This window comes from Callorhinus ursinus, unplaced genomic scaffold (genome assembly GCF_003265705.2).
Source record: "Callorhinus ursinus isolate GAN/ISIS: 27379988/994484 unplaced genomic scaffold, GSC_fseal_2.0 scaffold28, whole genome shotgun sequence".
NCBI classification, from domain to species: domain Eukaryota; kingdom Metazoa; phylum Chordata; class Mammalia; order Carnivora; family Otariidae; genus Callorhinus; species Callorhinus ursinus.
Genome location: NW_027397090.1, coordinates 20,022,475 through 20,048,765, shown reverse-complemented (window position 1 = coordinate 20,048,765; position 26,291 = coordinate 20,022,475). Strand labels below are relative to the sequence as shown.

The following is a 26,291-nucleotide window of genomic DNA, read 5'->3' as shown; positions in this document are numbered from 1 at the left end:
TACATAGCATACAAAATATATGTTCACTGACTTTATGTTATCAGTGAAGTTTCTGGTTAATTGTGGGCTATTAAGTTTTTGGGGAGTGAAAAGTTATACACAGATTTTTGACTGTATGGTGGGTTGGCAGCCCTAACCCCTGTGTTGATCAAAGGTCAGCTGTAACTGAGTGAATATATGTCCTAAAGGAATGATTTTCTAATCCCTAAGATTAGGCAGGATGTGAGTTTTACATAATTGGATAAAATTAACATTTACTAACCACCTAAATACATCCCAGGTGGGATACTTTTGTGTTGCTTATATCAGTTACACAAAATAGTGTCGGTTATATTCAGTTTTTGATTGCCTGTCATATCAAGTGTAGAATTTTTTTACAAGAAGATCTGAACTTGATCTTAATACTGGACTCATATGGTGGATATTTGTCTCTTACTGTACAAGTTAAAAATGATTGGTTATCAGAATTGGTTATCAGAATTGAGAGCTGTGTGTCCCTCAGTTGTCAAATATTTTATACCTTTGAGGGAAAATGTTTATGTAGTGCATGCAATTCAGAGTGTTCCTTAGGTAAGAGAGAACTTTTGTATGTTTCACTTTACCATTTATGATGTTAATAGAGCAGCATTCTTGGCCAAAATGTAATGTAGCACTGGCTCACTTTTTCTGTCCCTACTCTGCCACTTCCTGTGGGATCCTTAGCACACCCTGTATCTCATCCTGTCTGTGACGAGTATCTCTCAATATATATTTTTTTCTTTTATTCATTTCCTTGTGAAAAATTGATGTGAGCGCCTAAGTATCTGAGGGGCTTAGATTTTTAAGATGAAGTTTCCATACCTGGAAGAGTGTCAGGCATCCAAACCTACTTGTTTCATAAAGGGAAACAATGGTCTGAACTTCTTTTGTTTGTTTTTTCTTTTTAGAGGAGGGGCAGAGGGAGAGGAGAGAGAGAATCTTAAGCAGGCTCTACACCCAGCATGGAGCCTGATGTGGGGCTCAGTCCCACAACCCTGAGATCATGACCTGAGCTGAAATCAAGAGTTGGATGCTTAACCAACTGAGCCACACAGGAGCCCCATACAATCTTAACTTTTTTTTTTTTTTAAGATCTTGTTTATTTATTTGACAGTGAGAGAGGGAACTCAAGCAGGGGGAGTGGGAGAGGGAGAAGCAGGCTTCCTGAGCAGGGAGCCTGATGCGGGGCTTGATCCCAGGACACTGGGATCATGACCTGAGCTGAAGGCAGACGCTTAATGACTGAGCCACTCAGGTGCCCCTTAACTTTTTTTGAAAGAATGAAAGAACAAAGGGGTTTCTTTGTTTTGCTCTTCGTTATTTGAAGCATAGAAATTACATGTTTTAGGAATCTTTAAATTGCATTTCCATATACTTTGATATATGTCTTTTTTTTTTTTACTTTGGTATGTATCTGATCTGAATTATATAAAACCTTTTGACCTATATTTTAATTGAATATGTTGTTGACCATATATACACATGGTATTTAGGCATGTCGAAAGGGTTTGGCCTGATATAAAAGAAACTGGAATATGCTTTAGGGTTGTGACATAAATCAGGACTGGACCTAGAGGTTGTTAACTAGTAAGAAATTAGCACTTTTTCATTATTAATCTTAAAAAATCATTTTGAATGTCTGCTGTGTGAAGGTCAACAATGATATCCACAGCACAGCCTCCATTCTTATAAGACTCCCAACTTATTTAGGTGTTTACCTATCATTGGAATTAAACATTTAAAAGTTCCTTTATTGAGATATAATTCACATCCAATAAAATTCACCATTTTAAAGTGTACAGTTTGTAGATTTCAGTGTATTCACTGCAACCCTCGCCACTGTCTAATTCCATAATGTTTTTGTAACCCCCAAAGAAACCCCACACCCATTAGGAGTCACTCTCTTTTCTCCCCTCTCCTAACCTCTGGTGAGTGCTCATCTATATTCTGTCTCTATAAATTTGGTTATTCTGGGTATTTCATATAAATGGAATCATATAATATGTGGTTTTTGTGTTTGTTTCCTTTCACTTAGCATAATATTTTCAAGGTTCATTCATGTTGTAGCCCAAATCAATAACATTTCATTCCTCTCCATGGTCGAATAGCATTCTATTGTATGGATATATGACATTTTGTTTTTTCATTCATCAGTTGATGGACATTTCACTTATTCCTGTTATTGGAACTTAATTAATATCTTTGGTCTATGCACATTTTTGATAGATTTTAATGATAAAATTGTATTAAAACTAGTGACTACCCCAGTGTCAGATCTTTAAAGATGAAGAAACCCAGGAATCCATCAAAATCCTAGAGGAGAACATAGGCAGTAACTTCTTCGACATTGACCACAGAAACTTCTTTCAAGACATGTCTCTAAAGACAAGGGAAACAAAAGCAAAAATGAACTTTTGGGACTTCATCAAGATAAAAAGCTTCTGCACAGCAAAGGAAACAGTCAATAAAACTAAGAGGCAACCTACAGAATGAGAGAATATATTTGTAAATAACATTTCAGATAAAGGGCTGGTATCCAAAATCTATAAAGAGCTTATCAAACTCAACACCTAAAAAACAAATAATCCAGTCAAGAAATGGGCAGAAGAAATGAACAGACACTTTTCCAAAGAAGACATACAAATGGCTAACAGACACATGAAAAAATATTCAACATCACTAGCCATCGGGGAAATACAAATCAAAACCACAATGAGATACCACCTTACACCAGTTAGAATGGCAAAAATTAACAAGAGGAAACAACAAATGTTAGCGAGGATGTGGAGAAAGGGGAACTCTCTTACACTGTTGGTGGGAATGCAAGTTGGTACAGCCACTCTGGAACAGTGTGGAGGTGCCTCAAAAAATTAAAAATAGAGCTACCGTATGACCCAGCAATTGCACTACTAGGTATTTACACCGAAGATACAGATGTAGTGAAAAGAAGGTGCATCTGCACAGCAAGGTCCACAATAGCCCAAATGTGGAAGGAGCCGAGATGTCCTTCAACAGATGAATGGATAAAGAAGAGGGGGTTCATATATATAATGGAATATTACTCAGCCAGCAGAAAAGATGAATACCTATCATTTGCATTGACGTGGATGGAACTGGAGGGGATTATGCTTAAGTGAAATAAGTCAAGCAGAGAAAGACAATTATCATATGGTTTCACTCAGATGTGGAACATAAGGAATAGTGCAGAGGACCACAGGGGAAGGGAGGGAAAAGTGAATGGGAAGAAATCAGAGAGGGAGACAAACCATGACAGACTCTGGATTCGGGGAAACAAACTGAGGGTTTTAGAAGGGAGAGGAGGGTGAAGGGAGGGGGTAACCGGGTGATGGGTATTAAGAAGGGCACGTGTTGTGATGAGCACTGGGTGTTATATGCAATGTTAATGAATCATTGAACACTACATCAAAAATTAATGATGTACTTTATCTTGGCTAACTGAACATAATAATAAAAAAAAGATGAAGACACCACCTACATTCACATTCAAATTTGTGACTCTTTGCAGGTTAAAAACATTCACGGATTTTCACTATCCCATCCCACTATTTCTCATTCGTTACGAATTTAACTTGTTCCCAATGTTTGAGAAACTATTTCTTTGTTTTTGTTTTGTTTTGTTTAGATTTACTTATTTGAGAGAGAGAGGGCATGAGAGAGAATACCCAAGCAGGGGGAGGGGCAGCAGGAGAGGGAGAGACTCTCAAGCAGGCTCCCCACTGAGTGCAGAGCCTGATGTGGGGCTCAATCCCACAACTCTGAGATCACGGCCGAGCTGAAATCAAGAGTGGGATACCCAACCAGCTGAGCCACCCTGGCGCCCCTTGAGAACCTATTTCTGTGGGAAATCTTGTTCATGAAATGATTTTTAGTCTGACAGTTCTTCTCACCACAAAATATGACCAAGTGAGAAGACCTGAGTATTTTAAATTGTATAAGCTACAGCTCTGTAGTAGAGCGTCTCTGTTCTTTTTGTCTGCTTTCAAAACCATCCACAGGATACTACAACACCTCTGCTTTCTGTTCTACCACTAGCTACCTTTCTCTCCTGCCAGGTGCTTCTCACTCACATCATGGACTTCTCCCTTCTCTTTCTCTGCTCATGGCATCTGTGTTCCCTGCCTCCCTACATTCTTCATTTATATTCTTGGCCCTCTACTCTTTTCTTGATTATTCTGAATCTTAGCCATCTTTCAAATTTTATTTTTCTTTGATATATAATTCACATACCATAATTCACCCTGTGGATGAAATGATCAGATAAGGACTTTAAAGTCTCTGTTTTAACTATGCTCAGTGTGGAAAAGGAAAATGTTGTAATATCAGATAAAATGAACTTCAAGACAAAGGGAAAGAAAACCATTTCAGAATGATAGAAGAGTCACTTTAGTAGGAAGACATAGCAGTAATGTATGTATGTGTCTATTAATAAAGCTTTAAAGTAATTGACAGAATAAAGTGAGAAAAAGGCAATTATACTATTACAGGTAATTTAATCCCCTCTGAACAACTGATAGAACAAGTAGGTAAAAAGTCAGTAAAGACATATATGATCTAAAGAAAACTAGCAACTATATCATCTTGATCAAGAGTTATAGAACACTGTACTGTGCAACTGCAGAATATACATTTTTTTCAAGTATGTTCAGCAAGATAGCCTTAGTGAATTTGAAGGGGTTTAAAGATACAGCTTATATTCTGTGATTCCAGTCAAATTAGAAACCAATAATAAGTTATCTAAGTAAGTCTCAAATATTCAGAAACTAAACAACGCACTTCTTCACTGATCCTTACATCAAAGAAGAAATTGCACTGTGACATCAAAATGATGGAGTAAGGGAAATACATGGCTCTGTGCCTGCCACAAAACAACTAATGAGCTGCTAAAATCTGCCAGAATTACCTTTTGTCAAACTTTGGAACCTAGTCAAAAATGGAAAATTTGGTGAAGAAAGAAACTCTTACTTTATGGCAGAAGAGTGCTGCAGCATTTTAAGCTGCCTATCAACTATATTAAATACACACAAAGAGCTAAAGGAAACCATGAACATGGAACTAAAGGAAGTAGGCCAACAATGTTTGAAGAGAGAGAATATCAGTGAAGAGATTATAAAAAGGAGTCATACAGAACTTCTGGAGCTGTAAAGTACAACTGAAGTGAAAAACTTGGTATGGGGGTTTCACAGCATATTTAGGTATAGGCAAAACAGAGTCAGTGAATTTGAAAATACTTCAACTGAGATTATCCACTCTGAAGAGCAGAAAAAAAAGAACATTGAAAAATGCACAGAACTTAAGAGACCTGTGAGACACCGACGGATGTACTTACATATACATAGTGGGAATTGCAGAGGGAAAGGAGGGAGAGAAAAATTTAAGAAATATCCAGAAACTCCTCAAATATGATTTTAACCCCCCCCCATAAATCTATATGTCAAAGGAGCTAAGTAAACTCCAAGTAGGATAAACTCAAAAAGATCCACACCCAGACATGTAGTCAAAATTATCAAACCCCTACACCAAGACAGAATTTTGAAAGCAGCAAGAAGATATTTGTTATCTACAAGGAAGGAATCCTCAATCAGATTAAGAGCTGATTTCTCATCAGAAACCATGGAGACCACAAGTCAGCAGGATGACATATATAAGGTCTTGGAAGAAAAAGTCAACTAAGATTTCTGTACCCAGCAAATTATCCTTCAAGAATGAAGGAGAAATTAAGAGGTTTCCACACTTTAAAAAAACGGAGAGAGCTCATTAACAGTAGACCTGCTCTACAAAAAAGGCTTCAGTCTGAAATGAAAGGACACTAGACAGTAACTCTAAACTGTAAGAAAGAAAAGTGAACACTAGAGCACTCAGCATGGAGTCTGCTTGAGGTTCTCTCTCTCTTCCTCTTCTCCTCCCTCCACTTGCATGCATGCTCTCCCTTTCTCTAAAATAAATAAATCTTTTAAAAAAATCATAATGAGGGTGCCTGGGTGGCTCAGTTGGTTAAGTGACTGCCTTCAGCTCAGGTCATGATCCCGGAGTCCTGGGATCAAGTCCGGCATTGGGCTCCCTGCTGGCAGGGAGTCTGCTTCTCCCTCTAGCCCTACCCCTTCTTTCTTTCTCTTTCTCTCTCTTTCTCAAATAAATAAATAAATAATCTTTAAAAAGATAGTAAATAAAAAATCATAATGAGGTATTACTTTGCACCAGATTGGTTTTTATAAAAATTAACAAGTGTCATGCACTATTGGTGGGAATGAAAACAGCCACTGTGGAAAACAGTATGGAGACTCCTCAAAAAGGTAAAAACAGAACTACCACACAGTCCATCAATTCCACTTCTAGTATTTATCCATATAAAACAAAAACACCCATTCAAAGGGATATATGCACCCTTCTGTTCATTGCACCATTATTTACAAAAGCCAAGGTATGAAGGCACCTTAAGTGCCCATCAATAGATGAATGGATAAAGAAGTGTACACACACACACACACACACACACACACACACACACACACTGGAATATTAGCCATAAAGAAAAGAGTGAGATCTTGCTGTTTGTGGCAACATGAATGAGGTGACCTAGTGGGTATTATGCCAAGTGAAATAAGTTAAAGACAAATACTGTACAATTTTACTTATATGTGGAATCTGAAAAACAAACACAACAAAACAGAAACAGGCTCATGGATACAGGAAACTATTAGTTACCCAAGTGGGGAGGAGCTGAGGAGTGGGCCAAAGAGGTGAAGGGGGGATTAAGAGGTACAAATTTCCAGTTATAAAATAAGTCACAGGGATGCAATCTATAGCAGAGGGAATATAATCAGCAATACTGTAATAACTTTGGTGACAGATGGTAACTAGATATTGGGATATATTTGTAATGTATAAAAATATTGAATCACTATGATGTACACCTGAAACTAAGAGGATACTGCATGCCAATTATATTTCAATTTTAAAAAAGTTATAAAAGATTAAGAAGGATATCATATGTTGAAAACAGGTTTACTATGGAGAGAAGATATAACAATTATAAATATGTACATACCTAACAGTATAGTACCAACATACATGGAGTAAAAATTGGGCAGAATCGAAGAGAAAAACTTGTTCTACAATAATGGGTATAGACTTCAATACCCAACTTTCTATAATGGGTAGAGCAGCCAGACAGGAGAGCAAACTTGAACTACACTATATATCAGCTGCAACTAATACACACACACACACACACACACACACACACCACTGCCCAACAACAGCAAAATATATATTTCACCCAAGTGTGCCTAAAACATTTTCTAGCATAGACCATATATTAGGCCACAAGTAAGTCTTAATGAATTTGAAATGATTGAAATGATACAAAGTAACTTCTGATCACAGTGGAATGAACTAGAACAGCAAAAGGAACTCCAGAAAATTCACATATATGTGGAAATTAAGTAGCACACTCAAACAGCCATTCTATCAAAGAAGAAAAATCACAAGAGAAAGTATAAAATACATTGAGACAAATGGAAGTGAAAACTAGACATACTAAAATTATGGGATATAGTAAAAGCAATGCTTAGAGGGAATTTCATAGCTATAGATGCATCATGTAAAAAATAGATCTAAAATCAGCAACCTAATTAAACAATTTAAGAAGAGCAAACAACCAAGCTAGAAGAAGGAAGGAAATAATAAAGGTTAGAGCAAAGATGAGATAAAATAGAGAACAGAAAAATGATAGAGAAGTCAACAAAACTTAAAGCTGGTTCCTTAAAAAGATCAACAAAATTGACAAACCCTTATCTAGATTAACAAAAAACTCAAATTACTAAAATCAGAAATGAACTTGGAGACATTACTGTCCTTTTTTTTTTTAAAGTAAGAAGGGTTATAAGGGAATGCTTGCATAAGAGAATAGCTGTATGCCAACAAATTGGCTACCCAAGGTGAAATGGATAAATTTCTAGAAATGCACAATCTATCTAAACTGACTCAGGAAAGAACAAATTCTTAATAGACCTAGAAATACTGTAGATATTAAATCAATAATAAAAAAAAACCCTCCCAACATAGAACAGCTCACAACCAGATGGATTTACTTGTTAATTCTACCAAACATATAAAGAAGAGTTAACAAAATCTTTCTCTATTCCGAAATATTAAAGAAGACACTTCCTAACTCATTCTATGAGGACAGCATTACTTTGATACCAGAGGTCCCAGACAAAAACACTGCAAGAAAAGAAAACTATAGGCTAATATCCCTTATGAGCACAGATGCAAAAAGCTTCACCAAAATATGTCCAAAGCTAATTCAGCGTATTAAAAGGGTTGTACTTCTTAAGCAAGTGAGGTTTACTCCCAGAATGCAAGAATGTTTCAACATATTAAAATCAATTCTGTAACATACCACATTAGGAGAATGCAGGATGAAACCATATGATTATCTCAACCAATGCAGAAAAAGCATGTGACAAAACTGAACCCCCTTTCATGAAAAAACACTCAGCAAACTAGGAATAGAAGGGAACTTCCCAACATGATTAAGGTCATATATGAAAAATTGAGACTAACATGAGTGTTAGTGGTGAAAGAATGGATGCTTTTTTTCTGAAGAACATGAAATCTGAGATAAGGATGTCAGCTTTTGCCACTTCTGTTCAACACAGTACTGGTAGTTCTACCTAAGATAATTAGGCAGAAAAAGAAAAGACATCCTATTGGAAAAGAAGTAAAATGATCTCTTCACTGAAGACATTCTCTCATATCCATAAAACCTTAAAATCCACACACATAAAAAAAGTCAGAGCTAAGAAATAAATTTAGCAAAGTTGAAGGATACAAAATCAATCTAGAAAAAGTCAGTTTTATTTCAGTATATTTTCAAAAACTATCCAAACAGGAAATATATATATTTTTAAGTTCTAATAAAATAAAATCCAAAGAATAAATTCCAATAAAAATTCCAATTTATAATAGCATCTAAAAGAATAAAACACTCAGCAATGAATTAACCAAGGAGGCAAAAGACTTGTTCACTGACAACTATAAAATACTCCGGAAATTAAAGAAGACCTAAGTATATGGAAAGACTTTGCATGCTTATGGACTGGAAGACTTAGTATTGCTAAGATGACAGTACTACCCAAAGTGATCTATAGATTCAAATCAATCCCCATCAAAATACTTTTCATACCTTTTTTTTTCTTTTTTTACAGAAATAGAAGAGACTATCCTAAAATTCATTCGGAATATCACAGGATCTTGAGTCTTACAAAACAACAAGTTTGGAGGAATCACACTGCTTGATTTCAATACTTAGTACCAAGCTACAAACAGTGGCAAAATAGGTTCTCACTGACATAAGGATAAATATATAGATCAATGGAATAGAACTGAGAGCCTGAGAAGAAAGCCTCACATATATGGTCAGTTGATTTTTGACAGGGGTGCCAAGACCATTCAACTGGAAAAGGATAGTCCATACAATGGTGCTTGGACAACTGGACACCCACACTAAAAGAACGTGTGAAATAAATTAAAAATTAGGAAGTCTGAAGAAATAAGAGATACAGTGAATAAGTATATGGAAATTTCAGAACTGAAAAATACATACCTGAAAGATAAAACTCAGTAGGTGGGCTTACTAGCAGGTTAGAGGTAACAGAAAAATCAGTGAACTAGAAGATAGAACAATAGAAATTAGCCAATCTGCACAACAGGGAGAAAATATACTGGGAAAAAATAATGAACAGAGCCTCAAAAACTGTGGGAATATAACAAAATATCTAACATTTGTGTCACTGTAGTTCTGGAAAAAGAAGTGAAGGTAGGCAGAGGCTGAAAAAATATTAGAAGAATTAATGGCTGAAAACTTCCCAAATTTGGCAACAGATGTAAACCTACAGATTCAAAAAGCTTGAACATCGGCCAAACGTGACAAACCCAAAATGAAGGAAACATCTTGAAAGCAGCCAAAGAAAATGCATTTCTTATAAGGAAAAAACTATTGGGAATGGTAGTAGATGTCTCATCAAAAACCACAGAAGTTAGATGGAAGTGGTGTGATGTTCTTTAGGTGCTGGAAGAAAGGAACTGCCAATCCCAAGTCCTGTACCAAATGAAAATATCTTTCAGGAATGAAGGGAAAATCTGGACATTCTCAGATGGAGGAAAACAATTTGTCTCCAGGAGCGTGGATAGAGGCAATTTTATAAGCAAGGAAACAATAAAAGAGGGAACCTTGGAGCATTTGTGTGCAGTAAAGAGTTAACATAACAGGCTTGAGACTGCTATTCTTAGGAAATCCTGCTTGGGCTGACATTGGGATCTTGCATTTCTGGAGGGTTAGCACCATTCTCAGAACTGATAAGAATGGTTCACTGTGCCTAAAAGTATGCAAACCGTAGGGTTTGTGCTGAAAGTGCCTGTGTGACCAGTCCCCACTAAAAAAGTTTGGCACTGAGCCTCTAATGAGCTTCCTTGTTAGATAACATTTAACACACGTTATCACAAGTCCTTGGTGGAGGAGTTAAGTGGGTCATGTGTTACTCTCCTGGGAGAGGATTCTTGGAAGCTTGTACCTGGTTTCCTTTGGACTTTGTCTCTTGTACCATTTCTCTTTTGCTTTGTATCCCTTTGTACCCATGTGTACAACTATATGATGAGTCTTACAAGTCCTAGTGAATATCAAACCTGGGGGTGGTCTTGGGGACCCCTGACACAATCAAGAAGAAAGAAAACATAGGAAAAATAGGGGTAAATATAGGAGGCACTCCTCTTACACATGAATTTTCCAAACTAATTTTGATGGTTGAAGCAAAAATTATTACACAGTCTGATGTGATTCTAAATATGAAGAAAGGAACTACTTAAAATTACCAGAAGGGCAAGAAGATGTAATGGGAGGTGAAGTTTCTTTACTTCATTAAGCTGGAAAATGAAGATACCAGTAGACTGATTAGTTATAATGTAGCTCCGAGAGTAACCACTAAAAATGCTGTACACACACAGAAATCCCCAAAATGTGGAGGTGTGGGAAAACCAGAGATAAAGGAATAAACTGGACCACCCTGCCCTAGGACCTCGCTGCCCTAGGCGTGGGGGGTGGGTGTCTTTTTTATGATAATCACCTATGACCAACAAAGAATAACCAGACCCTAAAAAAAAAGTAAGCTATTGAAGGTGTTATCACTAGTCCTTGCTCAATGGTGGTATCAGTAGAAATGTTCAAAGGATTTAAGTTCCCTGGTTAGCTTTCCATAAAAGATTAAGCCTAAAGGCCCTTGTTGGGAACCCTGTCAGGACCCCTCTCACTCTTGAGAGCTTTTTCTATATCTTCATTTAATAAACTTCTATCGCTTTACACACACACACACACACACACACACACAAATGCTATACAAAGAAATACACAGAAAGCACTGGATAAATCAAAATAGAATTCTAAAAAAAAAGTCCAAGTAACCCAAAAGAAGTCAGTAAAAGAAAACGAAGCAAAAAGAAAATGATCTAAAGACACCAACCAAAAGAGACAGACTGGCATAGTAGACTAAGAAAAAAAAGAAAAAAAACCCCCTATATTCTGTCTAAATGAAACTTAAGATATTATCACATACGCAAGTTAAAAGGATAAAAAGAAACATGCAAACATTAATCAAAGGAAAGGTGGAGTGGCTTTATTAAATCAAGTAAGGTAGATTTGAGAGCAAGGAAAGTTACCAGACACAGAATGATAAAATGGTCAATTCCAGGAAGACAGTGATCCTTCATATATATGCATCACATAACAGTTTCACCATTTGTGAAGAGAAAACTCAAAGAAGAAATAGACAAATCAACTGGGAGACTTCAACACCCATCTCACAATGATGGAAATACTAGATCCCAAATCAGTAAGTTTGTCATTACTATGAACCACAGAATCTAATCTTTACAGAACACTTTACCCAACAATAGCAGAATACATATTCTTTTCAGATGCTCACAAAAACATACACCAAGATAGACATATCCTGAGCCATAAAACATAAGAATTTATTTACCTTAACAAATGTAAAGAACTGATACAGGTGTGTTCTCTGACCACAGTGAAATCAAAATTGAAATCAGTAAGAGAAAGTTGACAGAAAAGTCTGTAACACTTACAAATTAACTACACGCTTTTAAATAATACATGCATCAAAAATGAAGTTTCAAGGGAAATAAAAACATACATGAAAGAGAATGGAGAGGAAAATACAATATATCAAAGTATGTGGAATACAGCAAAAGCAGTCCTGAGAGGAAAACCTGTGGCACTGAACATGTGTGTTAGAAAAGAGGAGTCTCAAGTCAATAAGCTTCCACCTCAGGAACCTAGAAAAATAAGAGCAAAATAAACCCAGAGGAAGCAAATAGAAGGAAATAATAGTGATAAAAGCAGAAATCAGTGAAACTGAAAATAAATAGAATAGAGAAAATCAGTTAAAGAGCTACTCTTCTGAAAACAATAACATTGAAACAACCCCTAACAATACTAAGAAAAAAAAGTAGACACAAATCACCATATCAAGAATGAAACAAAGGGACACCTGGGTGGCTCAGCTGATTAAGCGTCTGCCTTTGGCTCAGGTCATGATCCCGGAGTCCTAGGATCGAGTCCCGTGTTGGGCTCCCTGCTCAGCAGGGAGTCTGCTTCTCCCCCATCTCATGCTCTCTCTCTCAAATAAATAAAATCTTAAAAAAGAATGAAACAAAGGCTATCACTACATACTCTGAAACCACCAAAAGAATATTCACCTGTAAATCTCACAACTTAGACAAAATGAACTGCTTCCTTGAAAAACACAAACTACCAAAACCCACCCAATTTGGAATAATTTGAACAGCTCTGTAACTATCAAGGAAGTCTACTTTGCAATCTAAAAATTCCTACAGAAGAACTCTATGGGCCCAGGTGTTTTTACTGTGGAATTCTGCCAAATCTTTAAAGAGGACTTAACACCAGTGCTACATGATTTCCTCCAGAAAATAGAAGAGTAAACACTTCCCAGTTCGTTCTATGGAGAAGGTATTAGGTTGATATCAAAATAATTATGTGCTATTACCAAGTACAATTTACTTTAGGAATGCAAGACTAGTTCCATATTTGAAACTTAGTGTAATCCACCATATTAACAGATTAAAAAGAAAAACCACATGATTGTATCATTTGATGCAATAAAAGCATTTATTTCAGAGAATTCAATAACCATGGTGGAAAAAAAAAGTCTTAGAACAAAAGGAATTCAGGGGAACTCTATTTGAGTAGGGACATCTACCAAAAAAAAAATCTATATCTAACATTTTTTTTTCCTCAGTAAGGCCTTTCTTGGCCACTTATCTAACATTTTTTTTTTATTGTTGATGTATACATAACATAAAATTTACTGTTTTAACCAATTTTAAATGTACACTTCGGTGGTAATAATCACACTGTTGTGAAACTGTCCCCATCTTCCATCTCCAGCACTGTTTCATCTTTGCAAACTGAAACTCTGTCCATTAAAAACTGACTCATTCCCCACTCCTCCCAACTCTTGGTAACCTCTATTTTACTTTGTCTCTAAGGTCTGTGTACCAGCTATAAGTGAAATCAAACACTCTTTGTCCTGTGACTGGCATATTTCAATTAGATAATATTTTCAAGGCTAATTCTCGATGTAGAATATATCAGAATTTCCTTGCTTTTTATGGCTGAATATATGCTACGGTATGCATATAGCACATTTTCTTTTATCTGTTGAGGGACATTTGAGCTATTGTGAATAATGCCATTAAGGACTTTGGTGTACAAGTATAAAGTGGTAGATATAGCTAGGAGTGGAATTGCTGGGTCATAGGGTCAGCTGTACGTTTAATGTTTGAGGAGCTGCTGGACTCTTCCACAGAAACAACACCATTTTACATTTCCCACCAAAAATGCACAAAGGTTCCAGTGTCTCCCCACACCCTGCCAGAACTTGTTCTTTCCCTTTCCTTTGGTAATATCTATCCCAGTGGGTATGGCACGGCATCTCATTGTGGAATAGTATTCTTAATGCTGTGAGACGTAACACTTTCCTCCTATGTGAAGAATAAAGCAAGGATGTCTGCTTTCACCACTCATTCTTTAGTATGCTAGAAGTAATGTAATAAAGCAAGAAGACGAAAGAGAAAGCATACAGATTTATATAAGGGAAGAAATAAATCTGTTCCTATATGCAGATGCCATGCTTGTCTATGTAGAAAATCTCAAGGAATCTAGGAGGGAAAAAAATCATAGAACTAAGTGAGTTCAGCCAGGCTGTAGGATTAAGGTAAACATAGAGACAATTGTATCTCTATGTCCTAGCAATGAACACAGTGTCGCTGAAATTAAAAATATAATACCATTAGAAGTACTTAAAGAAGTTCTTAGGTGTCAATCTAAAAAAAAAATATGGATTTTTTTTTAAAGATTTTATTTATTTGAGAGAATGAGAGAGCACGAGAGGGGGAGGGTCAGAGGGAGAAGCAGATTCCCCGCTGAGTAGGGAGCCCGATGCGGGACTCGATCCCAGGACTTCAGGATCATGACCTGAGCTGAAGGCAGTTGCTTAAACTACTGAGCCACCCAGGTGCCCAAACATATATGGATTTGTATGCTGAAAACCACAAAATGCTGATGAAAGAAATTAGAGAACATCTCAGTAAATGGAGAGACATACCGTGTTCGTGGATTTGAAGAGTCAACATAGTAAAGATGTTAGGTCTCCTCAAATTGATATAAAGGTTTAATGCAGGGCGCCTGGGTGGCTCAGATGGTTAAGCGTCTGCCTTCGGCTCAGGTCATGATCCCAGGGTCCTGGGATCGAGTCCCGCATCGGGCTCCCTGCTCCTTGGAAGCCTGCTTCTCCCTCTGCCTCTCTCTCTCTCTCTCTCTCTGTCTCTCATGAATAAATAAATAAAATCTTTAAAAAAAAAAAAGGTTTAATGCAAATCTTATCAAAATTCCAACAAGGTTTTTTTGTTAGATATAAAGATTCTAAAATTTATATGGAAAGGACATGTCTTAGAATAGCTAAAATAACCTTTAAAATGAAGAATAATGTGGGAGGAATCGGTCTAGCTGATTTCAAGACTTAATCTATAGGTAATCAAAACTGTGTTTTTGACAGCATCATAGACATAAGATCAAGAGAAGAAAGGAGAGGACCCCTAATTAGACCCATGAGCAATGTGAAAAGGGGATTAATAGTCTTGAACACATGGCACTAGAGTTTGGGTTAAAAGCAGGATCCGTGAATCTCACCAGAGTGCCCCACACCAGCATTCTTCCTGATTTGGCCCTGGTTAGTGGCTTAGGTTAGGTTGACTAGTGCATGTGGCTGGCTTCTGGGTGAACCGGAATGTGTTTGTGTTTCAGGCATTAATGGCCTTCAGGGATGTGGCTGTGGCCTTCACTCAGAAGGAGTGGAAGTTACTGAGTCCTGCTCAGAGGACCCTGTATCGGGATGTAATGCTGGAGAACTACAGCCACTTGGTGTCACTGGGTAAGGACGGCTTGTCTCAGGTCTCAGACTGCCTGTGGGCACCTTAAGATTTTATGTAACAGCCACCATGCTTTTGGCTCAGAAAGAAAAATAGTATTTTCTCTATATCCCCAGAGAATGTGTGGATTCTGTAGAGTTGAAAGAGTGAAGGTGTATTTGGGAGGGTATGGTCTGACACTGAATTGCCAGGCCTTTTCTGAGGCTGGGTCCCTCCTCCAAAGTGATTTTACCTCAAATTTGGGAATACTAGTATGCACTTAACCACAGAGGAGAATTAGTGTACTGCCTTTAGATCCGGGATCCCCCCTCCCTTTAGTCATCATTTCTCAGCACTCAGCCTTTGCGCACCCCCCTGCTTCCCTGCCCCCTTTTGGGTTATTGCATTCGCCTGTTGACTGAGTTCTGCCATAGCCTCTTAAACCACTAACCCAGGGTCCCCTTGGTTTCTTTCCCTCTGAGTAGGAATTGCCTTTTCCAAACCCAAACTCATCACACAGCTGGAGCAAGGGGATGAGCCCTGGAGAGAGGAGAGTGAATGTCTTCTGGACCTTTGTCCAGGTGAGTGGGAAGCAGTGGGCAGACGAGGAGACTGGGCAGTGAGGCGCTCAGCAGATGAGGAAGGCGAGCCCATGAACTTCTGGGGAGGGCTTTTCTCCAGGCCTTCCTTCCATGCCATCCCGCTCACCCAGAGAGGGCTTCCCTGGCAGCCTCATTCCACTCTCCACTGGTATCTCTTTTCCAGCACCTTTTATCTCCCTGTTCTTGGGCTTTTGTTGGTTGGCCTAATATTCTGCATAGCATTTGCCCTCGGAGACTAAGTCTGCTGCCCTTGAGAGACACTGTCCAGTTTCTGTTCTTAACCTGGTAACTTCTTAGTGCAGCGGTTCTACCCCATAAATCCCCATAACCTTGTTTCTTTTATGATGAATTATTTAAGATTACAACAGGATGTGTAGAACTGTATGATGAGTGACTGTTGTGTACCTTCCCTGTGGTCTAAGAAACAGACCTTAGAGACCAGAAAACAGTCCCTGCACCTTCCCTGGTGCGTCCTGCTTCTCCACCGTACCTGAGAATCCAGCTTCTGCATTAGCTTATTCTCATTGTGCCTCGATCCTTTTTTCCCATCCGATGGTTCCTTCAACCATATAGTGTTGTTTTGCATGTTTATAAACTTCCTTGTATATAGTATTGTAATGTACACATCCTTCTGGAAAATGCTTTTTTACCGACTTTATGTGAGAATCATGTTAAAATGTGTAGATTTAGTTTATACTTTTAAAAACTTATACTGATTCCATTATATGAATATTTCTATTTAAATGCAGTTGAATTATCAGTTCCCTTCTTTTGGACATTTATTTCCAATTTTTGGTTATTAAATGATGCCACTATATATTCTTGTTACTTCCGTGGAAACAAGGGCAAGTTTCTCCAGGACGCATACCTAGGAGCACAGTAGCTGGTCGTTAGGCACGGGTAGCCTAAGAGGTTCTTGTTCCACATCCTCACCAATATTAGGTATTGTCGTACCTCGTTTTCCACTCATCTCTTCCCTTTGCAGTGAAACCTCAGAGGGGCTTTGCTTTTCAGGGAGCAGGAGTATCTTTTCCTATGTTGTTTGGCCATTGGTATTAACTCTTCGGTGATTTGTCTGTTCAAAGAGTTTCCCTGCTTTTCATTTGGGTTGTTTCTGTTACTGATTGTAGAAATTCCATATAAATTCAGAGAACATTCACATCTTTAATGCAATGGGAATTAATTTTATGTGAATGTCTAGAGGTAAGAATACAAAATTTTTTTCCTGATTTATCTTTTTTATTCTTTTATTTTTAACATTCCTGGCGTTTTATTTTGTTTCTAAATACAACCATGTATCTGGACTTGTGCTTTATACCTAACTCAGGGCTTTTGTCTTTAAGGGGAACTATTATATGAGCTATAATTATGGTGTAACATAAAAATATGGTATAAGGTATTACAGTGTAATAGTTAAGGGATAATTATGAGATATATTATCAAAATATAATAGACTACACATATTTATTTATTTGAGAGAAAGAGAGAACGAGAGAGAGTGAACATGAACAGGGGTGAAGGGGGGCAGAGAGAGCAGCAGACTCCCTGCTGAGCAGGGAGCCTGATGTGGGGCTTGTCCCAGGACCTTGGGATCATGACCTAAGCCAAAGGCAGATGCTTAACTAAGCCACCCAGCACCCCTAGACTACACATATTTAAAGCATAAAATGTATAAAGTTTTGATATATGTACACCACTATGAAACCATTGCCACAATCCAAATACCAAGCATACCTATAACCCCGAAGTTTCCTTGTGCCTTATTATAATCCCTGTCTCCTGTCCGTCCCTGTCTTACGCGCCTCTCCTCCTCCTCCCTATACCCAGGTAACCACTGATCTGCTTTCTATCATTATAGATTTGTTCACATTTTCTAGAATTAATATAAATTGAACAATATAGAATATATACCAGATTCTTTCACTCAATGTAGTTATTTTGAATTTCATCCATAATGTGTATATCATAGTTCATTTCTTTTTATTGCTGAATAGTATTCCATTATATAGATACCGCAATTTAACAATTCATCTATTGAAAGACATTTGAGTAGTCTCCAGTTTTGACAAATACAAGTAAAATAAGTGTGAACACTCATGACAAGTCTTTCATTACTTTTGGATAAATACTTAGGACTGGAAAGGCTGGGTTGTAGGATACAGTGTATATTTAGCTTTTTACAGAACTCAAAAACTGTTTTCCAAACTGGCTATACCATTCACATTCCCACCAGCAGGGTATGAGGGTTCCAGATGCTCCACATCTTTTTCAAAACTTGGTATTGTTATTTTAATTTTGGGCATTCACATAGCTGTGTCGTGGCATCTGTGTTTTCCTTGACATTTACCTAGTGACTGATGATGTTGAGAATCTTTTCATGGGCTTATTAGCATCTGTATATATCTCTGGAGAAATGTATTCTTGAATCATTTGCCCATTTAACAATTTGGTTTCTTTTTTTTTTTTTTTTTGTTTTATGACGTTATGTTAGTCACCATACAATACATCATTACTTTTTGATGTACTGATCCACGATCCATTGTTTTCGTATAACACCCAGTGCTCCATGCAGTACGTACCCTCCTTAATACCCATCACCAGGCTAACCCATTCCTCCACCCCTGTCGCCTCTAAAACCCTGTTTGTTTCTCAGAGTCCATAGTCTCTCATGGTTCATCTCTCCCTCCGATTTCCCCCCCTTCATTTTTCCCTTCCTTCTAATGTCCTCCATGCTGTTCCTTATGTTTCACAGATAAGTGAAACCGTATGATAATTGACTTTCTCTGCTTGACTTACTTCACTTAGCATGATCTCCTCCAGTCCCATCCATGTTGATGCAAAAGTTGGGTATTCATCCTTTCTGATGACTGAGTAATATTCCATTGTATATATGGACCACATCTTCTTTATCCGTTCATTTGTAGAAAGGCATCTTGACTCTTTCCACAGTTTGGCCACTGTGGACATTCCTGCTATGAACATTGGGGTGCATATGGCCCTTCTTTTCACTACATCTGTGTCTATGGGGTAAATACCTAGTACTGCAATTGCTGGGTCATAGGGTAGCTCTATATTTAATTTTTTGAGGCACCTCCACCCTGTTTTCCAAAGTGGCTGTACCAACTTGCATTCCCACCAGCAGTGTAAGAGGGTTCCCCTTTCTCCACAACCTCACCTTCTGTTGTTTCTTGCCTTGTCAGTTTTTGCCACTCTAACTGGTGTAAGGTGGTATCTCAGTGTGGTTTGGATTTGAATTTCCCTGATGACTAATGATGATGAACATTTTTTTCATGTGTCTGTTAGCCATTTGTATGTCTTCTTCGGAGAAGTGTCTGTTCATGTCTTCTGCCCATTTTTTGACTTGACTTTTTGTTTTTTGGGTGTTGAGTTTGAGAAATTTTTTATAGATCTTGGATACCAGCCCTTTATCTGAGGTGTCATTTGCAAATATCTTCTTCCATTCTGTGCATTGCCAATTTGTTTTGTTGATGGTTTCCTTTGCTGTGCAGAAGCTTTTTATCTTGATGAAGTTCCAAAAGTTCATTTTTGCTTTTGTTTCACTAATCTTTGGAGATGAATTTTGAAAGAAGTTGCTGTGGGCAGTGTCAAAGAGGTTACTACCTGTGTTCTCCTCTAGGATTTTGATGGATTCCTGTCTCACATTGAGGTCTTTCGTCCATTTTGAGCTTATCTTTGTGTATGCTGTTAGAGAATGGTCGAGCTTTATTCCTCTATATATAGCTGTCCAATTTTCCCAGCACTGTTTATTGGAGAGACTTTTTTCCATTGCATATTTTTTCCTGCTTTGTCGAAGATTATCTGACCATGGAATTGAGGGTCCATATCTAGGCTCTCTATTATGTTCCATTGTGTATATGTCTGTTTTTGTGCCAGTACCATGCTGTCTTGGTGATCACTGTTTTGTAATATAGCTTGAAATCGGGCAAGGTCATGCCTCCAGCTTTTACTTTTTCAGGATTTCCTTGGCAATTCGGGGTCTTTTCTGATTCCATACAAATTTTAGGATTGTTTGTTTCAGCACTTTGAAAAATGTCATTGTAATTTTGATCGGGATGGTATTAAAGGTATAGATTGCTCTGGGTAGCATAGACATTTTAACAATGTTTATTCTTCTGATCCATGAGCATGGAATATTTTTCCATCTTTTTGTGTCTTCTTCAGTTTCTTTCATGAGTGCTCTGTATTTCCTAGAGTATAGATCCTAACCTCTTTGGTAAGGTTTATTCCCAGGTTATCTCATGGTTTTTGGTGCTATTGTAAATGGAATCGTTTCTCTAATTTCTCTTTCTACAGTTGCATTGTTAGTGTATAGAAAAGCGACTGACTTCTGTGCATTGATTTTGTATCCTGCCACATAACTGAATTGCTGTATGAGTTCTAGTAATTTGGGGGTGGAGTCTTTTGGGTTTTCCACCTCAAGTATCATGTCGTCTGCGAAGAGAGAGAGTTTGGCAAAGGCCAATCTGAATACCTTTTATTTCTTTTTGTTGTCTGATTGCTGTTGCTAGGACTTCTAGTACTATGTTGAACAACAGTGGTGAGAGTGGGCATCCTTGATGTGTTCCTGATCTTAAGGGAAAGGCTCTCATCTTTTCCCCATTGAGGATGATATTCGCTGTGGGTTCTTCATAGATGGATTTTATGAACTTGAGAAATGTTCCCTCTATCCCTATACTCTGAAGAGTTTTAGTCAGGAAAGGATGCTGTATTTTGTCAAATGATTTTCTGCATCTATTGAGAGGACCATATGGTTCTTCTCTGTCCTCATTAATGTGTTCTGTCACATTGATTGATTTGCGAATGTTGAACCACCCTTGCATCCCGGGGATAAATCCCACTTGGTCATGGTGGATGATCCTTTTAATGTATTGTTGGACCCTATTAGCTAGGATTTTGTTGAGGATTTTGGAATCCATATTCATCAGGGATATCGGTCTGAAATTCTCCTTTTTGATGGGGTCTTTGCCTGGTTTGGGGATTAAGTAATGCTGGCCTCACAGAATGAGTCTGGAAGGTTTCCTTCTGTTACTGTTTTTAAAAACAGCTTCAGGAGAATAGGTATTATTTCTTCTTTGAGTGTTTGGTAGAATTCCCCAGGGAATCCCTCAGGCCCTGGACTCTTGTTTTTTGGGATGTTTTTGATCACTGCTTCAATCTCATTACTGGTTATTGGCCTATTCAGGTTGTCAATTTCTTCCTGTTTCAGTCTTGGCAGCTTACAGGTTTCCAGGAGGGCCTCCATTTCATCCAGATTGCTCAGTTTATTGGCATATAGTTGTTGATAAGAATTTCTAATAATTGTTTCTATTTCCTTGGTGTTAGTCGTGATCTCTCCCCTTTCATTCGTAATTTTATTAATTTGGGTCCTTTTTTCTCTTGGATGAGTCTGGCCAGTGGTTTATCGATCTTATTAATTCTTTCAAAGAACCAACTTCTAGTTTCATTGATCTGATCTTTGTTTCTAATTCATTGATCTCTGCTCTAATTTTAATTATTTCTCTTCTAATGCATGGCTTAGGCATCGTTTGTTGCTTTTTCTCTAGTTCTTTAAGGTGGAGAGTTAGTTGGTGAATTCGGGATTTTTCTATTTTTTTGAGTGAGGCTTGGATGGCTATGTATTTCCCCCTTAGGACCGCCTTTGCAGTATCCCATAGGTTTTGGACCGATGTGTTTTCGTTCTCGTTGGTTTGCATGAATTATTTAAGTTCTTCTTTGATTTCCTGGTTGAACCAGACATTCTTGAGCAGGGTGGTCTTTAGCTTCCAAGTGTTTGAATTTCTTCCAGATTTTTTCTTGTGGTTGAGTTCCAGTTTTAAAGCATTGTGGCCTGAGAAAATGCAGGGAATAATCTCAGTCTTTTGGTATTGGTTGAGATTTGTGACCCAGTATGTGGTCTGTTCTGGAGAAAGTTCCATACGCACTCGAGAAGAATGAGTATTCTGTTGTTTTAGAGTGGAATGTTCTGTATATATCTATGAGGTCCATTGGGTCCAGTGTGTCATTCAAAACTCGTTTCTTTGTTGATTTTCTGCTTAGATGATTTGTCTGTTGCTGAGAGTGGAGTATTGAGGTCTCCTACAATTAACGTATTGTTATCAATATGACTCTTTATTTTGGTTAACAGTTGGCTTATGTAGATGGCTGCTCCCATGTTGGGGGCGTAGATATTTACAGTTGTTAGATCTTCTTGATGGATAGACCCTTTAAGAACGATATAGTGTCCTTCTGTGTCTCTAACTACACTCTTTAGCTTAAAATCTAATTTGTCTGATACAAGAATTGTTACCCCAGCTTTCTCTTGAGGTCCGTTGGCATGGAAGATGGATCTCCATCCCTTCACTTTCAGTCTGGATGTATCTTTAGGTTCAAAATGAGTCTCTTGTAGACAGCATATGGATGGGTCCTGTCTTTTTATCCAGTCTGCAACCCTGTGCCCTTTTATGGGAGCATTTAGGCAGTTCACGTTGAGAGTGATTATTGAAAGATATGAATTTGTCATCATGTTGCCTGTGAAGACCTTGTTTTTTATAGATTATCCCTGTATATTTTTGTTGTATATCACTTTTCGGATCTTTCTCCTTTTATAGAACCCCCCTTAATATTTCTTGCAGGGCCGGCTTAGTGGTCACATATTCTTTCAGTTTCTGCAGGTCTTGGAAGCTCTGCCTCTCTCCATCCATTTTAAATGACAGCCTTGCCAGATAAAGTATTCTTGGCTGCATGTTCTTCTCGTTTAGTACCCTGAATATGTCTTGCCATCCCTTTCTGGCTTGCCAGGTCTCTGTGGATAGGTCTGACGTTATTCTGATGTTCCTCCCTCTCTACATAAGGAATCTCTTCCTTCTAACTGCCCTTAAGATGGTTTCCTTTGTTCTAAGATTTGCAGGTTTTACTATTACATGCCAGGGTGTAGGCCTGTTTTCCTTGATCTTTGGAAGGGTCCTCTCTGCCTCTAGGACATGAATGTTTCATTCCCCAGATTAGGGAAGTTCTCAGCTATGATTTGCTCAGATATATCTTCTAGTCCTCTCTCTCTCTCTCTCTCCACCCCGTCAGGGATTCCAATAATTCTGACATTGGAATGTTCCATGGTGTCACTTACTTCTCTGATTCTATTTTCATGGATTTTGAGTTGTTTCTCCCTGGTCTCTCTTCCTTTCTTTTCTTTTAATTGGTCTTCTAGATCACTAATTCTTTCTTCTACCTCGCTTACCCTAGCTGTTAGATTATCTAGTTTAGATTGGATCTCATTGATAGCATGTTTAGGTTCTGCCAATTCAGCTTTCATTTCTGCCCTTAGAGACTCTATGTTGCCATTAATCGATTTCTGCATTCTTGCTATTGTCTTCAGAATTGCTATCCTGAATTCCATCTCTGACATCTTGATTCTATCTGTATCCTTTTGTAAATCTGTGGCAGAGGTCTGAGTCTCTGAGTCCTTTCTATTTTGGGGATTCCTCCTCCTAGTCATTCTTTTGAGGGGTGGTTGAGGGTTGTGGTCAAATTATTGACCACAACCCAAGCAAGATGCACCTGTTTTATAGGGACCTTAGGGTTGTCAGCCTCTTGTTCTCTCAGCCTGTCTTCTGGGGGAGGGGCCTGCCATGCTGTTACTCAGGCAACCCTTTTTGGGCAGAGTTGCCCTGCCCGCTGTGGCGGGTGATGGGCTCAGTGAAAACCAGTTTTTTGGGACTTTTGTTCTCTGGAGGCTTTCCGTGGTAGCTTTCCACATCTCTTCTGAGAGAGCAGAAGAGATCGTTTCCAACCCTCTGCCTCAGAGCAGAGAGATGACGGTCTGTTCCTCAGTGAGCTCTCCAGGCCACACTATCTCCTTTTCTGTTTGTGCTGCTATAAACTGTAGCGTCCTGGATTGTGCGCCCCTCAGCAGCGCTCCCAGTCCTCGCCTCCAGGTTGGGGCACGTCTCTGCCCTTTGTGCTTTTAAAACCGCCAGCTGCCCCCAGTTTGCCTGTGTGGCCCCGCTGCTCTGGGTTTCAATCCGGGGGTCTGCCCAAAGTCCTTTCCCTGCCACTGCCAATCTGCGAGTCTGCCCTGTCCCCAGCACAGGAGGCTATCACCTACCGGTGGTGTGGGGTCCCCACAGCTCCCTCCTCCTGCCGTTTATCATCTGATATGTGCCCGCAGAATCATGGCTTCCCACTTCATACCTCAAAAACACCCCCCTGCGATATTCTGTTTATAGAGATCCAGATATATCTTCTTACATCTCAGGCTGATTTCGTAGGTGTTCAGAGCGGTCTGGTAGATATCCAGCTCAATTTTGGAGACCAGTTGGAATAGGGTCCCCTACTCCTCCACCATTGTTTCCTCCCCCCCCCATTCTTTTAATAGTGTCTTTCAAAGAGGAATTCCTAATTTTGATGAAAGCTAATATTCAGTTTTTTATCTAATGAATTGTACTTTTGGTAGTGTATTTAAGAAATCTTTGATCTAAGTTGAAACAGACTTTCATATATTTTTTTCTTTTAGAAGTGTTATAATTTTTGTTTTATATTTACCTCTATAATCTATTTTGAGTAAATTTTTATACTTAGTACCAGCTCTGGATTTAAGTATATTTGTTTGTTTTTGCATACAGATGCTCAAATTTTCCAGCACCGTTTATTGAAAAGGCAACCTATTCTTTACTGAATTGCCTGTTTACCCTTGTGGTAAACTAGTTGACCAGATGTATATGGGGTCTATATTTGGACTCTCTCTTTTTTAAATTGGCTCCATGCCCATTGTGGAACGCAATATAGGGCTTGAATTCACAACCCTGAAATCAAGACCTGAGCTGAGATCAAGAATTGGACACTTAGGGGTGCCTCGGTGGCTCAGTCTTAAGCATCTGCCTTCGGCTCAGGTCACGGTCCCAGGGTCCTGGGATCAAGCCCCGCATCGGGCTCCCTGTTCAGCAGGGAGCCTGCTTCTCCCTCTCCCACTGCCACTGTTTGTATTCCCTCTCTCACTGTGTCTCTCTGTCAAATAAATAAATAAAGTCTTAAAAAAACAAAAACAAAAAAAGAATGGGACACTTAAATGACTAAGCTACCCAGGCATCCCTGGACTTTTCCCCCCACTCCTTTCTCTGTCTGTCTTGATGCCACTACTACATAGTCTTGATTAATGTAGCCTTATAAGTCCGGAGCTCAGTATAAATCAACATTTTTTCCCTTTTCAATTTGTTTTTATTATTCTAGATTCTTTGCATTTCCATATGGATTTTAGAGTCAGCAATTTTCACACAAAAAAAAGCCTACTGGGATTTTGATTTGCATTGAGTTAAATCTACCTCATCTTGTGATAATTTACATGTAATTAATACTTATTACTCAATATGTGAATACAGTATATGTCTCCATTTTTATGGGACTTCTTTTTGTCAGCCTTGTTTTATAATTTTTAGTACACAGGTCTTGCACATGTCTTGTCAGATTTATCCCTCTCTGTTTCATATTTTTGATACTATTTAATCTATTTTACTCTCTTTAAATTTTTTATTGTTATGTTAATCACCATACATTACATCATTAGTTTTTGATGTAGTGTTCCATGATTCATTGTTTGTGCATAACACCCAGTGCTCCATGCAGAACGTGCCCTCTCCAATACCCATCACCAGGCTCACCCATCCCCCCACACCCCTCCCCTCTAGAACCCTCAGTTTGTTTTTCAGAGTCCATCGTCTCTCAGGGTTTGTCTCCCCCTCCAGTTTCCCCACCTTCATTCTTCCTCTCCTGCTACCTTCTTTTTTTTTTTTCTTAACATATACTGCATTATTTGTTTCAGAGGTACAGATCTGTGACTCAACAGTCTTGCACAATTCACAGCGCTCACCATAGCACATACCCTCCCCAATGTCTATCACCCGGCCACCCCATCCCTCCCACCCCACCCCCACTCCAGCAACCCTCAGTTTGTTTCCTGAGATTAAGAATTCCTCATATCAGTGAGGTCATATGATCCATGTCTTTCTCTGATTGACTTATTTCACTCAGCATAACACCCTCCAGTTCCATCCACATCGTTGCAAATGGAAAGATCTCATTCCTTTTGATGGCTGCATAATATTCCATTGTGTGTGTGTGTGTGTGTGTGTGTGTGTGTGTGTGTGTGTGTGTGTGTGT

At 38.5% G+C, this 26,291-nt stretch overlaps 1 protein-coding gene across 6 annotated transcripts in view; it reads left to right on the top strand.

Moving 5' to 3' along the window:
* Nucleotides 1-26,291, top strand: part of ZNF169 (zinc finger protein 169) — a 165,297-nt gene that overhangs the window by 111,656 nt on the left and 27,350 nt on the right. For 2 of the 6 annotated variants that reach the window (XM_073878212.1, XM_025891764.2), the window contains 2 exons: nucleotides 15,437-15,563; nucleotides 16,026-16,121. The exons of 2 other annotated variants lie outside the window; for them this stretch is intronic. In XM_073878212.1, coding sequence (XP_073734313.1) covers nucleotides 15,437-15,563; nucleotides 16,026-16,121 — 223 coding nt within the window. Of the gene's footprint in view, nucleotides 1-9,248; nucleotides 11,925-15,436; nucleotides 15,564-16,024; nucleotides 16,122-26,291 lie in introns of those variants that run through there. 2 more of the 6 variants (XM_073878213.1, XM_073878214.1) reach the window with 2 other exon arrangements.